General features: G+C 36.8%; 1 protein-coding gene across 5 annotated transcripts in view; it reads left to right on the forward strand.

Annotated features, from left to right (window-relative positions):
* Positions 1-15620, forward strand: part of atp2b3.L (ATPase, Ca++ transporting, plasma membrane 3 L homeolog) — a 119458-nt gene extending 103838 nt beyond the window's left edge. For 3 of the 5 annotated variants that reach the window (XM_041573168.1, XM_041573164.1, XM_041573165.1), the window contains 2 exons: positions 165-347; positions 14587-15620. In XM_041573168.1, the coding sequence (XP_041429102.1) occupies positions 165-347; positions 14587-14907 (504 nt within the window). In that variant the 3' untranslated portion in view covers positions 14908-15620. Of the gene's footprint in view, positions 1-164; positions 348-7276; positions 7431-14586 lie in introns of all 5 variants that reach the window. The other 2 variants (XM_041573166.1, XM_041573167.1) reach the window with 2 other exon arrangements.
* The last annotated feature ends 1671 nt before the right edge of the window (positions 15621-17291 follow it).

The raw sequence follows: 17291 nt of genomic DNA on the forward strand, positions 1-17291 counted from the left end.
GAGCTATACTGTATGATAGAAATGATAGTTTTCGTTCATAAAGTCCAAGCATTTTTGATTAACAATTGAGAATTTGGTCACATCAGCAGCTCTAATGCACGAAAAGTAGTATTTCCAGTATCAAGGCGACTTTCTTTAATGCATCATGGTTTGTTTGTGTTTAGGTTATAGCCAGCATTCCTACAAGCCACCTGAAATGCCTGAAAGAAGCTGGACATGGGCCAGGAAAAGATGAAATAACAGATGAAGATTTAGCAGAGGATGAGGATGAAATTGATCATGCAGAAAGAGAGCTCCGGCGGGGTCAAATTCTTTGGTTCCGTGGCTTGAACAGAATCCAGACTCAGGTATGGACTTATAAGAAAAAGTTCTCTTTAAAAGATGTCTTTTTTTTATCCATCATATTGTTGTTTTTTTAGGGGGGGGAGGTGCAGCTCAAATTTAGAACTGATTGTATGTGCATGCCTAATATTTGCAGAAAACAAATTCACTTTTTATGCATGCATAATTCAATTCATTCTAATAACGATTCTTTTCTACTCAGATCTACTTCTACCAGTCTACTTTGTTTAATCCATTTAATGTATTTTACCAAAGAGACAAGAAGACCATTACATTTTTCCTCAGATCAATGTTGAGTATTTAGTTTAAACAACAATAGGTCAAAGCAGTGGTTTATTCATGAAAAATTCATTTTTAAAGAACCCCAAAACTCAGTAGCCTGTATCTATGGACCACCATAGTTAGGGAGTTGCAGTCAGAATCAATCCAAAGGGCTTTAGCACTCAAGACAGGGATGGCAATCTGTGCTCCCCAAGGCCCCACCATAACATTATACCTTGTCAGGAAAAGCTTGTGGTGGATGCAGACCAGCTGACACAGGAATGGTGGGTGAGGCGAGGAGCTGGAATATCTATTTCTGAGCTCTAAGCACTTCTCACATTGTTACAAAATAACTGTGCCCTAGGCTAGAGTCCTGCAGCGGGTCAGGTGCCTGCAGAAAAATCTAGTACCCTGTGAAACGAGGGCAGGTTTTCGGGTGCGGGTGTAGATGCGGGTCTGCAGGTTGCAGGTCGGGTTGCGGGTCTCATATATTATCACTTCCTATTTCATATATATTTCTTATCTTATCTTATATTGCCTATATTTTACTTATTTTAAAACTTTACAAAACTTTTTCTACCCAGATGTAGTTGCGGATAAGGCAGTTCGAGGCAGGGTCGGGTAGTGGATCTAAGTGGATAAATATGCGGGTTGCGGTTCAGGTCATGGGCTGCAAATTGCGGGTTTGGGTCTGGTCCAGGTCTCAAAAATTGGTACCGTGCAGGACTCTACCCTAGGCAGGTGCATGTTCTGCCTACACCTAATTCCATATATGGTTGAGTCAGGTGGCAGCTGTCAAGTTTGAATGCAGGAATAGGGTGGATATATTGCGCTTTTTTATTCTTTACATTTTTCTAATCCAACCGAGATGCTCTTTTCAGCAGCAATTGTTGCTTCCTTTAGGTCAGAAAAGTTATAACATCCATACATACGTACATATATTCATTTCTCATGTATGAAGATCCTTTTCAAATTAAATATAAAATCTAATTTCTATTTTTTATTAAAGCATTCATAGCTGTTGTAAGATCATTTAAAAATCTCAGCTGTCAATCAAATAATGTCTGCCCCTCCTCATGCCTTAGGCAAGGAGGTGGGGCAGACAATTACTTTCACTTTCCATTCAGCACTTCCTAGATGTCACTGCTGTCCACACATTCCCCAGTTCTCTTCACCATTTAATTGTGTAGCCAGGGCATAGGAATGGACATCGGGTCCCCCATTCTGGTGCACAAATAAGATTCTGAGATGATGCAAGACTTGCCTTAATAAGTGTCCACAAAATGGCTCCTGCCTGCTTGCTATAATTATAAATTCCCAGACTGGCGGGAACAAGTTTCATATAATTTATATAATGTAATTAAAGTTCATTTTGCTTGACTAATGTGATAAAATAGGATTTTGAATACTTTTTTTGGGTGATGGGTTCCCTTTAAGAGTTTTTTCCCAATTCGGAAAAAACTTGAACGTAAATATACATGGTAATATTTTTTTTATGTGGGATGTAAAAGCTGTTCCTATACAAGACAACAACATTATTTATTCCCAGTTTATTAAAATATTTGGCATTTTCAGCTTCATTGAATGGAACTGTGATTTTCTTTATGTTCCAGTTTTTTTCTGTGGTTTCCACATGCACATTTTGTCATGGGATTTTTCTCCCCGGAATCACATTTTTTCCCCTCGAACATGAAAATGAGTAACTTGGCCTCCCCACATTTTAGGGCAACACAGGGAGATTTCCCAGAGTTTTGTCACCCTAATTTCAAGCTTGAACACATTTTGGGTGCTAATATCATAACTTTTGTATGAATTATGTATTGACTAGCAAAGATAGTCACTGCATGAAATTTACTCTCATCTAAACCTTTATCCGTGCACCTTAATTTTCCACATTATTTAATTGCATGCCCACTTAATCATTTATACAATTTCTTTTAATACTTCTTAGGTAATCTTCTCACACTTTTGTTCTTCAAGTGACACTTCGGTTTCTTTCCATGGAATGACTATCTCCCATATTTTGCTATTACCAGCTACTGTCCTTATTTTGTCTCTATCAACATGAAATCTAGGTTTCACTTGCTGCGTTTTTTATTTACTATTTTCTACTATTAAAAATATTGAATGGAACTCCAGCTAATAGGCCTAGAGCAAGTAACAATTATATAGATACTGCCGGAATCTTTACTTTAAAAAAAAAACGTATTTTAATAAACATACAAAAATAGTAGAAGTACTATCGTTATGGAGCACTTATTAAATATACTAATGTTTGCTCGGGACAACAGAAATTTTGTCTAATGGCAAAGTCAGAATATGCTGACTCAAATCGCTTGTTTGAAAAAGGCCGTATGCTTATAGACTTTTGTATGTTAATAAGTCGGAGTGTGGATAGATCAATAAAGAGCTATTGGTTTGCTGGAATAGCAGCACCCATGCATTTAACATTGTTAGTGTGCGAAGAAATAAAATTGATCAGTGGACTTGATTTGTTTCTTAGCCTCTTTGCTCTCATAGAAATAGGGAATGGCCATGAAACAGGCCAAAACTTTAGCAGCATGAGGGCCAACTGACGCCTTGGCCCACCAGGAGTTTTCCTGGTTTCCCGGTGGGCCAGTCCGACACTGAGCCTACTCACCAGAACCAAATGGATCACAGCTCAAAGTATAAGCCCCAAACAGGGTTGTATGCCAAACACTAAAGCAGATCCAATTGCAGTCCCCAATGCAGGAGTATACGTCTCACTAACCAATGCAGATTTCACTCGGAAAGGTGAACATAGTGCATTGAAAACATGATCAACTTTTACAGGCTACTTACAAACATGCAGATAAATTGTAATTGAATCACAAAATGACTCTAAGTATTTCACATGGTCCAGTCATGCTTCTTCAGAAGCTGTGTCTTTTTTACATTGTTAGTGCCACTGTTAAGGAGTGCGGGTCTACACTGTACAGTATCTATATGTCAAACATTCAGAGAAGCCAATTCAAACACTTACCTGGTAGGAAGTGATGGAGGGGTAGCAAGTCAACATGGTTTCCCACAATGTATCTCTCAACCTTGACATGTTTATTGCGGTTTCATAGAAGGCAAGCTAACGTAATAAACAGAAAAAAAAAGTTTTTGCTTTGTTTGCTCTTAAAACATTACATTCAAAACCTCAGCCATTTAGTTCACATGTATTTTCCTGTTAGGCAGATGACTTCTATTTGCATGAAGGAGCTGCTCCAGGCTTTTCATCATTAAGAAGATCATAGGGTTGTTTATACTTTCCGGACAAGAAAGTAGCATTGTGTTTATATTTTAAATGACGTATTTATATAAAATGTACACTTACAAAGCCTTCATTAAGATCTTCTTAAATTAACAGTAAATTAAAATGTTTATAGAAAAATATTTCTACCTGTATAAATGATACATGTTTCATTGCCACAGAAGTTCTGTTTTGCAAGTTGAAATGGTACATTTGCGTGGGACAGGGCTTTACACACAATTCATAATCCAATTATACTAATGCAGCCCTAATGGATTTTCACCTGTCCAACCTAACCTCCATCCCAGACTATCAATGCTAATGCATCTAACCACACTGTTTGTTTTTCAACCAGCCAATGCTTCTTCCCTTCTCTATCACATATTTTTCATTGTTGGATTTCTTAGTCATCATTACATACCTCTAATCATAAGACTTTTTTTTCCAATATTAAACATTTATATGTACTAGAAGACATTGCAATTCTCAAAGTTGAGATCCCGAAAACTTTAAAGGAGAACTCAAACCCCCACTAATAAAAACCCCTACCCATTACCCTACATAGTTCCCCCTCCCTGCTCACCCCAACATAGGTGATAGCACCTATAAGTGCCCCTAATTCATTACTCATCCATAGGTGCAGAGTACTTGCAGCGGAGCTCATGGGTGGCATCTTCTGGCTCTTCGGATTTCTTCAGGAAGTATTGTCGCATGCGCAGTTGGACCAGTCTTCCAGTTCGTAGCAACTGTGCATGTGCCAAAAGTGATGGAAATTGCTGAAGGGAAGGAAGAGGACCCAAAGAAATCAGAAGAGCTGAAAGATGGAGCCCATGAGCTCCTCTGCTCTTATTCTGCATTTGTAGTTGAGTAAAGGATTACGGGCACGTATAGATGTTTACGTATGTGGGGGAGAGCAGGGAGGGGGCACTATGTAAGGTACTGGGTAGGTGTTTTTATTAGTGGGGGTTGATTTCTCCTTTAATAATATCTTTTTAAACATTTTCTAATACACCTATCATTCATTCTCATATGAGTTATTTTATTTGTGCAAGACTAGTCCAATTCAAGGCAAACTATAGCGAAGATGAAATTTTAATATTCTCTTTACCTCATTGCAATAAGGAATTTTCTAAATATAATCAATTACAACTTTTGTGCCATTTCTAAAAATAAAATCAAGTTACTCCTCAATATCTCATCTTAGCAGTCTACCTCTCTCCATGATGGAGTCAGATTTTAACTGTATAATTAAGTCAAATACATTGGTGCTTGTTCTTTGTCTAGACAGATTGCTGAGAAGGGGATTGTGAAGAGTAGAATTGAGAATAGAGATTAACCTTAAGTTGCATTTAAATTTTCAACCAATTGTTTGAGTCATTTAACTCTTCTTTTGGGATTGGCTGTAGCTAAAAGCCAACGTATATATAACACATATGTGTTTTAAAGTCCCCATTGGGGCTGAGCTTTGTTAGTGGGAAGGTTCAGAACTTGGACGACTTCTAGCCTTTTGGCCGTTTTTGAATTTGGCCAAATCCAAGTACACTGAATTTTGATTATTTAAGCATGCAAATTAGGATTTGCACAAATGCTTGATGTGCTTGTCCAAGGAACCTTAATAAAGACAAAAGAGATCATATAATGCCCTAGACACGAGCCCACTATAATATGAATGTTCCATGCCCGTCAAATGTCTGGGGAAAAATGTTAACCCAAAAAAGTTCAAGTTAGGAATTTTGCAGGCAATCCTGCTTAAAAAAAAGGATAAGTTGCCAGCGTTTTTTCAACTTTAATGCATTTTCGGCAGACAGGATATGATAAGAGGAAGTGACATAAGATTGAAGAGGATGTAGCTTAATTTTAGCAGTTCGTCTGGTCGTCTGGAGGTGGCAAAGTCAACTCTGGTGAAAGAGGTAACGTTCAATAAAATCCACACATTGGTGAATTTGCAGAGCAATGACCATTCGCCTGAGCAAAAAGTCGCCTGAGTGCGAACGAATGTTAGCGGCGGTCTCTTTCGATGGTGAATTGCTGTCTGTGTCTGTTAGTGAATTGGCGATGCCCATGCGGATGTGATTTCTGGTGAAAAGTCGCTAGCGTTAGCCACTTCGCCCTTTAGTAAATCTGCCCCACAATGTTTACATTAAGGAGCATTCCCACACATCACACAATAAATATATAAGCATCAAGATGTTGACATTTTAAGCAACCCACATAGACTTCAAGTTAAAACAAATGACTACAAAGTAGAGATATATGGTATAATGAACCCTCCATTAGGGAGCAGGGGTGTAACTATAGAGGAAGCAGACCCTGCGGCTGCAGGGGAGCCCAGGATGTATAGGGGCTCCATGAGGCCCTAAACCATTTACAATTTCAAGAAATATTGGTAAAACAGATCAATCTCTAGACATTTGGGGAGCCTGAAAAATAATTTGTTGTGAGGCCCAGTAATATTTAGTTACACCACTGTAACTAGGAAGCTGTGCTGAGCTGTAAGGAAAGCTGTCAAGCACAAATTACAAAACTGTTGAGTGCCTATGATTAAGTGCCCACAAGGCCCGAAACGCATAAGACTATCCTTTGAGATGTTTCTTTTTTGTTAAATAAAATTACTTTTTTATTTGCATCAAGTTTTTGGAGTGAAGTCCGGTTTTGTGCCAGCCTGCAACTAAACACATAACTGCCATTTATTGGAGACATTCTGCATAGTAAGGTGATCCTCCAGCTTCTGAGCCAAAAGCAAGAATTAGTAGCCGAAAACAGAAAATCAGTCTGAGAACTGAGAAATTTTACAATGCTATTATTGGGGCCATCTTTTTCTCAGCAAGAGGCATATTTATCAAAGAATAAAAAAAATGGAGTTCACTGCAGTGGATCTCTCTAGCTCTCTGTATAGGATTGTAGGAACATAGAGTTTGCTCACTAGAATTATTACACGCCCAAGTGGGAATTTTTAAATTTGAACTCATTTTAACCTAGGTTATAATGGCTTTTGCTATGTTGGGCCTGATTAAAGAATTTGTAGAGGAAAAACAATGGTGACATTTGAAAAATGTTGTAGTAGATGGGGTGAACTACTGAAAGAAAATGTTGACATTGATAAAAATCGTTTTTTAACCAAAAAATTGTATTTAACATAAAATAAAAAAATCAACCTGCAGGAAAAAAGTTATTCTTGGTCAAAATTGTTCAGGGGGAAACTCAACCTTTAGTAAATCTGCCCCATCGTTTCCCAATTTCAGCCTCCTAAACAACAGGAGGAGAGTATATTTCTTCACAATGTGATATATGTCAAAGGTGAAAGTGTTTTCTCTCGTATTTTCCCCCCCAAGTCGACCTGCTGATTTGGAAGAAAACTTTCCACTACCAAAAGGAGACAAAGAAAACAAACAATTCTCATTTTCTCTCCCACAGATGGAGGTAGTGAGTACCTTCAAGAGAAGCGGTTCATTTCAGGGTGCGGTGCGTCGGCGTTCCTCAGTCCTCAGCCAACTCCATGACGTAACAAATATTTCTACCCCTACTCACGTAATTCTCTCTGCTGCAAATGCCACTAGCTCTGCTGGGAGTGAGTCCGATTTCCTTACTGCTAATCAGTAGCATTTTTAAAACGCACCACTTTTAAAGTTTTCCTTTCTGCTCACTATGATTTTTCTTTAATTTGTGTATTGCCTTGTCAGATCGTTTTCAGTCGAGAAGGTGCATATTTTTCAAAGCCATATTCTCCTTTATAGCTGAATATTTTGGTGTGCTTCTAGAGTCTTGTGCTTCTCTTTAGTGAACAACCGTGGGGGTTTTTTGTTAATTTTTTTTTAGCAATTCATTTTGTTTTTGTAAAAGTGAAATTTCAGTCAAAATTTCTGTTCTTCACTAGAGCTTTCTGTTTTGTATGTGTACTTCTACCAAGGTTGCAGTACCAGATAACATGCATTTAACCTTTCAAATCTTCTTCATAGAGAATACCTTTAATAGTTTTTTGTTTTTTTTGCTTTATCACGTTTGAATTAAAATCACCATTTTCAATCAATTTTGAAAAATACAATTTTTAAAGATGGACAACCTTCCAAACCACTAAAAGACAATTTTTATTTTGTCATGGCGCACAATAAAGAAGTAGAATCAAATTAACGTAGTTATTAAGTCAGTTCATGGAATAATCCACTTAATAGATTATACGGGAATGGGATCCCTTATCCTGAAACCCATAATTTGGAAAGCTCCAAATTACTGGAAGGCCATTTCTAGTGAAGGGCAAATTTGTCCAGTTTTGTATTGCCAAACAGCAAATAATTTGTGAAACACATTTTTAGTCAATGTGCGTCAATTTCGACACCCATGACAATTGTTATACATGTATAATCACTTGATAAAGGGCTTTGCCCGAAACATGTCGTGAAATAAAACTTTTTGCAGTAAATCTGTAAGTTCCTGGCTCTGCTTCACTTATACCAATTTTTATAGTGCACCTATTTTGGCCAAATGCATAAAAGTCAATGGGCGTCCGAATAATTTAGATGCACGACAATGTTTATGCTCGCGACTATCCTGCCGCACGCCCAAATTTTTTCGCTGCAGTTTCGCAAATTTATTTGCCGGTGGCGAGATAAGGAAATTTGCCACAAATTCGCCCCTGCCAAATTTATTCACCCAATTTAAAATCGATTTTAAGAAAATACTAAAAATATTTTAAAATCTTGTTAAAAAAAGATTTTAAGAAAAATAATAAATTCTGCCTAGCAACCGATCCATAGAAACATTTGTTTGATTTGGAACACTTGGAATGCATGTTATCTTCTACGGTTTCCTTCAGGTTTGGTTTTTAGTGTTCAAATAAAGTAGAAAACGTATATCAATATATAACAAAATTAGGAAACATGCTCTCATGTTAGATATTTGAGGTGTATTGCTGTAAATGCTAGATTTTGTTATAGATTGGTTAAAGGCATTAAAAGGAATTCAGTTATAACTCTACTTTTCTGCATGACAAAGCCATTTACTGCAATTCAGCAATTCTTGTTCATGAAATAACACATGTTGTCATAGTATTTTTTTTAATTTATTTAAATACTTTTTAACATTTATTTTACACGATCGGCATGAACACATGGGGGTTCAAAGACACACGAAAATAATAAAACGGAAAAATTAGAGTACACAAATAATTCTGACGAACTTGTAAGTAAACCTTCGAGTATGGGCCCAAAGTGCAAGTTGGTGTGTGTATATATTACTAATCTTTGTTTTTCAGCTCGTGACCATTTTCTTCTGCTTGAACTTGCAGTTCTGAGATTTGCGTCGATGGAGCTTCATTAACATTATTTTCTTGCCCATCAGGTTTTCTTGAGAGCTCATCTTGCATTGAGGAGATATTTAAGCAGAGCTATCATTTCAGGCTTTTGTCATGTGTTACTTGCACCTACTTTTAAGTGCATATCATGAAAACCGCTGCTTTGGTCAGGCATCCTTTCTACCCTGGTCATAGATATCTTGATTTTATGATCCCTATAGCACGGAATTAACTTGTATTTAACCTAGCAGTTTGATGTATATGGTTATTAACAAAAGGGTAATACACCTACATGGGACCTGTCCTATTAGGTAGCAAGACTAAAGCACACTTGGGAAAATATAAGGTGCAATTCCAACAATTTCTTAGAAAACCATGACATACAGGTCTTGGCTGTATAAAAATAACCAATATTTGATTATTATTATATATAACATATAAAGCATTTACGGGCTATGGTTTTGTAAAAGCTTAATAAATAACAAGTAGGCCATTTATAATATTTTCCTAACAAACAAGTAGCCTTTTGCCACTAAGTAAGTCATGGTAAAATCGTCGAAAATGTAGACTTGCATGACATTTAGGGGGTTATTTATCAAAGGTTGAATTTTACATATTAGCTTTTTTTTTTTAAACCTCAAATGAACTCACAACTCCAATGGTTTCTAATTTAACAAAAACTCAAATGTAAAAAACTCACATACTCAAATTGATCGAGTTTTCGGCAGAAAAAGCTTGAATCGTTCTTATTGATCAAAAAAAAACTTGACTATCATGAAGACTGTTAACGTTTTCAAATGGTTCAAGGGACCTCTGCCATTGATTTCTGCATGACCTTGACACGTTTTAGATGGTGTATTTTCAGATTTGAGCTATTTCCAGAAAAAAAAGTTTTTTTATAACCCGAAAAATCGACTTGAAAACTGAAATTTTTGTGGAAAACCCAACTCAACCATTGATAAATAACCCCCTTAGAAACATATTTAACACAACATCTCATCTGTTGGGGGTAGTCTGAGACTTCTCCTCTCTTCCTTGAAAAGTTGCAGTGGTGAATAGGCTTTTTTCAAATACAGTTCGACACTGGTGCAAGACAATGATCAAAATATAATTTAGGATGTTGCTTTGGGGCAGAATAAAATGTAGCCCCTTTGACCACTTCTAGAGCCTGAAATGAAATTTTGATTAAAAGCTCCTTAGAATCCTTTGCATCCCACCTTCCAATCTGTACAGTTTAAAGCACAAGTGTTTCTTTCAGGATTTCCATTTTCAGTACGATAACATATAACTTGACACAGATATTCTCTTTTTCTGCAGCCAGATCTTCCAAAAATATTTTTCTTTTCTTCTTTTTTTTTTCCTGTATCTTCATTAATTTCCCTTGCCTTATGCTGCCATTATGGGCATTTTATTGCACAGCACAAGTCAACATTACTTAGTAAAAAAAATAGTTATAACATTGTGAGTTAGGACCGCAGAACCCCCTTACATTAAAATATTCTCATTCAAATTCTGAAGTAAATGAAGACCGAGTGCTTTTAAACTTAAAGAATGCCGTGAACTGGGTATTGCTAGTAAATGTACAATCTACGCACGCAGCAGGTGTTTCATTACAAGACAGAAAATTTCACAGCTTGGAAAATAGAAAGTCACGATTAAAAGGGGGTTCTGGTTTTGTAAAGATCAACCTGAAGACATACATTCACAAAATTTTAAAAACTCCATGCTTGTAGCCTCCCATCACTAATTCTGCAGATCTAGGCCTGTTCCACTCTTTCATTGGCTTTTCTCCTATATTGCATCTTCTCCATTTTCCTTCCCTGTGGCATGGAAGAACACTTAAAATTCCTAGCATGCTACAATCCTTATTCCACAATAGGCAAGTCAATCAAAGAGAGTCCCTGTATGCAGCAACAATGGGCTTTAATACTCGAATGTTTACTGTGGCTATAATGCATGATTACAAATCTGAAGCTCTGCCTCCGGACAGTCACACGTGTGTCACTGTGTAGGCAGAGTTTCCTTATGTGTTTATCTTTTCCAAATCCGGAGAAACAAGTCTGATTGAGTATCAATGATCTTTTTCCCCTAAGATTTTTTCCCCCTTTCCGTTGGGTCTCAAGTGCAGCATGAAAACATTTTTATCATACAGAAAGTGCTTGACTATTTGTTTTCTGTTAATTATTCCTTTCGAGGCTCTTCATCTGCTTTCCATCTCATGCACCACCATTGTTAATATTAAGACATTCAAATTATTACGTAGCATGTTTTATCTTGAATGCATTAACCTCCTTCCCACTCCCATATTATTTTGAATATGGGAAAATACAGACACACTTCCTTATTGCCTACAGAAATAAACTAGGGATGCACCGAATCCAGGAATCCACCCTTCAAGTCGATAGGACAGGTTAACCTCAAATCCCTCCTATTAACATGGCACATTAACCCTATATACATCTCCTACTTCCATTTTACTCTATTTTTTTTCGAAGCATTATGTTTGGGAGGGTTAGTATGAATGCTGCCCATAGTAACCAGAAAAAGAAAATTAGTATGAATTAACTTTTTCTCTTTTCCCTGGTCAGTATGGCAGCATTCACACCAAGGGTGAAATATCTTAGCAATCTGTAAGGGAGGGACACAAAAACAAACTCTCTTACTGTTCACAAATATATTCTTTTATTCACACACTCATTCCAAAATTTTTAAAGCGACTTTCGCCTCTTGGGTAGACCAAATGGTAGTGCTTTAAAAAAGTATTTGCAGAGCTCCATGACTCTGCATATTTCTTTGGTCGATACTTCTGCCTGAAAAGCCCACAAAGCACTAATTGCCCTGGTAGAGTGTGCCTTTACCCCTTTCAGAACCCGAACTCCGGCTTCCTGATATGATTTATTAATGCAATTCAGTTTTCACCTACGTATTTTGGCGATGGAAGCTGCTTGATCTCTTCTATTTCCAGATAGAATGATGAACAATCTTTTGTCCTTTCAGATTCCGTTTTTTTTTTTCAAATATATGGACAGACATCTTACTATGTCTAGGTTATGCCATTCCCTTTCTTGCTCCAAGCTTGGCTCTGGAAAAAAAAAATGGTAAAATTATTTCACTGTTCAAATGATGACCATCAAACAAATGGTGTTTGCGCACCTCTACTGCCTACCCTGAATCTAATCGGGATTGTGGCCAACATGCTCCTCTGAGAGACAGCATTTGCAAAACCCTCCCAGGGAGAGAGGCAAATAACTCCCCAGGCTAAAGGGATCCCATAATGGGTTCTGGTGAGCCATAAAAGAAAACTTTAGGACCTTGAAAAGCCCTAAAAAAAATCCACATCCTATCAGCTAGCGAGGACAGGATAAAAGACGAGAGTTAATGTGGTATGGATTTGAGGTTAATCTGTCCTATCAACTTGACGGGTAGGAAAATACCCTTGGTGTGAATGCTGCCATAGTGACCAGGGGAAAAAAGTTTTCCGCTTTTTCCTTTCCCATCCCTAATTTGCATATGCAAATTCAGATTCTGTTCGGTATTCAGCCGAATCTTTCACAAAGGTTTTGGGGACTCGGCCGAATCCCAAATAATGGATTTGGTGCATCCCTAAGATAAATAAACATTGCATTTATACCCATGGCACAAGAAACTGTATTCAAAATGAATTAAAACATTTGCTTGTTAGATACAATCTCCAATGGCATAAAGGTTAAGTGATCAAATGTATGTATTTGCGGTATGCAAGGGAAGTATATAATATACCAATATACTGTATGCGCAGAGAAGAATTTGCAAATACACGACAAGAAAATTCTCCATATTATTTATGTTGGAGAAGAGAAAAATTATATATTTTTTTCCTAAAAAATTAGATCAGTTTGGATTTTGATAAATAACCCCTCAATTTTGGGCAGATTGCCACAATGAAATATTTTGGTGAATAATAATGAAGACAATGGTTAATCGATAAAAATTGGCCAGATTCATCTAGCGTCACAAAATGATTTCATCTACTGCAAATCTTCAAAGTACTGACAGTATATTTGCCTAGGACAAAGAAAATCTGGACATTCAATTTAAAACAAACACTAGACCTAGTATCTACAAAATAACAAACTGATATGGATTTTTTTGCCAATGTTACAGATTTTCACTGGCCCCCTTTTGAGTCCTTTTTCATTTTGCTATCAGAAATGAATTGCATTTCGTGGCTTCTACATTTGTCATATTTCACCCACATAGTGAATGTATGTTTTATGAAGTAGTTTATTGTAGTTTATTGCGCTCTTGCTATGCTACCTTTGTTACGTCTCAGTTGTGTACAAATCACCTATATATTTATCCACATCTGCGTGTTTTAGTTTTTACATAAATTATACATATTTATGTTTAAAGGAATTTTTCAGTGTAAAAATAAAAACTGGATAAATAGACTTTGCAAAATAAAAAAATTTCTAATATAGTTAGCCAAAAATGTAATGTATAAAGGCTGGAGTGAGTGGATGTCTAACATAATAGCCAGAACACTACTTCCTGCTTTTCAGCTCTCTTGTTTCCCCTGATTGGTTACCAGGCAGTAACCAATCAGTGACTTGAGAGAGGGCCACATGGGTCATAACTGTTGCTTTTGAATCTGAGCTGAATGCTAAGGATCAATTGCAAACTCACTGAACAGTTATGTCCCATGTGGCTCCCCTTCAAGTTGCTGACTAACTCAGAGTTAGAGAGCTGAAAAGCTGGAAGTAGTGTTGTTAGACATCCAGTCACTCTAGCCTTTATCCATTACATTTTTAGCTAACTTACTATATTGGAAACATATTTTTTATTTTCTCTATTTACCCAGTTATTATTTTTACACTGACCTGTTCCTTTAAGAGTTTACATAGCCATTTCCTACATGATTTCTATCTATGTTTTGTCCACAATAATGTGTATAGATTATCGGAACATGTCATTGCTCAACTGATTTGGGGTGAAAAAAATTAAATATTTTGCAAATCAATTATAAACCAGTGACTTACTGGTTTATTTACTTTCCTGGAAAACTAGAGAGCATCTTTGAAGACCTGAATGGTCACTGTAAATACAGCAGGCCTTATATTTATGGTGCATAACTTCTAATGGTCATTTGTTGAGCTTTATTAATTATAATGATCGCAAGCTTTTGTGTAAAAAATAGACAAGCTAGTTCTGGAGGAGAAGTGAACATAGAAATAATGACTACTGTAGAAAATATATTCGATGTGGATGAGCAAGTACATGCCATTATTTGTGGACTGAGAACAGTGTTGTGATTCACAATGAAGATCGAATCTAACATTTCTTTCTTTGTCTCGTCTTCCTTTCAAATCTATCATTCCATTTTTCCCCCCAACCCCCCACCAATGCATGTTATACCATTGGGTTTTCTCCCTTCATCTTCCTAATCCAACCCTTCTAGATCCGGGTGGTGAAAGCATTCCGTAGTTCTCTCTACGAAGGAATAGAAAAACCTGAATCCAAGACCTCCATCCACAATTTCATGACAACGCCTGAGTTTCTGATCAACGACTATATACATAACATTCCCCTGATTGATGACACTGATGTAGAAGACAGTGAGGAGCCTCCAGGCAAGGTGCTGTGGTCTATTCCTCCTCCATCTCCTAACAAGAACAACAATGCCATAGATAGTGGCATTTATTTGACCACAGATACCAGCAAGTCGGCTACCTCTTCCAATCCAGAAAGCCCATTGCACAGCATGGAGACTTCTCTTTAACAGAAAACCAAACTGATCTCCGGTAACCACGTGAACAAGAAAATAGGACTCTCTTCTCTTTTGCTGTTGTGACAGCAAGTTAAAAAAATGGGGCAAACTTATGACTTTCTAGGGGTAAATCTGGCAAACATAAAAACTCCAATAATTAAGACCAAACATGTATACCATTCATTTTATTTTTGTTACTACTTCCAAATTAAAACTGTTCCAGACCCATACATCAGAAATAATTCTGCAAAATGTATTAACCCCCTGAAATCCTATATTTTGGTTAGTAATGTGAAAAACTTGCAGCATTGGAGACCAGGAAGCATAATTGTAACTGTCACCATGAGTTAATTGCTTCCCTGCCAATGTACAAAAAGTAAGACCTCTAATTATAAATAGCATTCGGTGGTCCAAATTTTATTTAACAGAAGCGATTATAGAAATACTGACAAAGCTCCAGTTGACTAAAATATAAAGAATTAACTCACAGGCACTAACACAAACAACAGATACTTAACTATGTTGCTGCCCTGTTGCCATTTTTTATTTATGCCATATTCCCCTTCATCATTTTATTCCTGAGCAACTACATTAAAAATGAGGCGGGACACCAAGCAAGTGCTATATATAACCAAATGCATAATTTTTCCCCTCCTCCTGTTTTGTTTTAGAAGTATAGGCATTTGCCTTGATGCAAAAAGCAGCATTAAACTCTCTTAAATCAAGGGTTCACCAACTCATTTCCTGGTCAAGTTATGCAAGGAACTCGTACTGGGTTTGAATAAAGCAAATTACCAGGAATAAGCAGAATTTACAGTGATCAGATTAACGGACATTCAGCTTCTGCTTAGCAACAGCAAATGCTACACTTATTTGTAAAGAGCACAATAAGCAGTCCAGAAAGAATTGTAGACATCGAAATTGGACGTTAAAGCAGCATTTGCATTGTTTTTTTCATAAGCTAACGTGGTTGGTTGAACATATAAAATATTGCACTATAACAAAGGAGTATCAGAAAGCCTTATAACTTCTATAAGACACTGCATGAATTTAAGTTCCTTTTTTCCAAAAAAAAGCCTTTTTTTCATTACCATTCTCTCTCCGTCTCAACACATTATCGGATATTTCTGCATGAACACTAGTTTGAGAGGACGCAGGTTCGATAGGTCTTCACGTTTCCAGAGGAGACATAAAAGCAGCATCTAGAAATAAAACAGGGAGACCACTCTGTAAAGTCAGCCCTATGCACTGCATTCACAAAATATATAGACGGTTACCAAAATACATATAGTGTTCTATGCCATTTAAAAAGGAAAAAAAAAAAGTCTGAATTCCACCTATAAGTAACGGTGAAACAAGAAGTAAATGACGATGGTGCCAGCTTCTTTTTATTATTTTTGCTAATGAACCTGCCATATATTGCAGAAGGAATGAATGAAAAGATGCCAGGATACACAGCACTCAAACCGATACATCGATAATGTCATTTAAAAGCATCTTCAGAGGCACATAATGGAATTTAAAAGATTCAATTCTTATACGTACATGATTGCTTTGAATGACTGATGCTGCAGGGGTTATTTATTAAAGTCCGAATGCCAAAAACAAAAGATTCTAATTATAAAATCCAAAATTTTAGTGGAAAAAAAAAAACGTGAATTTTTCAGGATTTATTATACCCCGAGGATGGAAGTCCGAATCCATAAATCTGGCATCTCAGACATGCCGAGATTGTATATGTTAATGGGAGAAATCCCAAAGATATCCTGATCTGTGCTGGGTTTTCTTGTAATAGTCCGAAGATGTCATGGTTTTCGGGCAAAAATCCGTGTTTTTGTGCGGAAAATCCAATAAATTTGTACGATCCAAAGTTTTCTCCTGCACAGCAAATTTTCGTGAAAATGTATTGATAAATAGCCCGTGCGGATTTGGTCGGAGTATATTTCAGAAAATAATGAGATAAATTTGGATTTTGATAAATAACCCCCTATGCGTGTGGAAATGTACAACCTTACAGTGAGAAAAGCTAAAAAACAAATTCACTTTGGCTCTACTCAAAATTTTACTTTTTTTTTTTTGGGGGTTAAAAAGCCACAGTAAATACTTCATTGTATTGAATGCAAAGGAAGTTTGGCTTTTCTTCAAGAAGCAGGGCTATTTAGTAAATACAAGGAATTTGATTCACAGTTGTATTAAATCATTCAAGGAGGATCAAAAGTCTTTGTTAATTTAGCCGTGTAGAAGAAAACACAAAGGTACACGGGGGATTCGACGTTGACAATTCTTGACCCTGAGTGGTTCCGTGCGTGTCCATGGTTCCACATAAATGACCAGCTCACCATGGTTTAAGCCATTGCTATTTTTTTTGTTTAGAGACCATATTAAAGATGTGCTGC

The sequence above is a fragment of the Xenopus laevis genome, chromosome 8L (assembly GCF_017654675.1).
Source record: "Xenopus laevis strain J_2021 chromosome 8L, Xenopus_laevis_v10.1, whole genome shotgun sequence".
In the NCBI taxonomy this organism is placed as follows: domain Eukaryota; kingdom Metazoa; phylum Chordata; class Amphibia; order Anura; family Pipidae; genus Xenopus; species Xenopus laevis.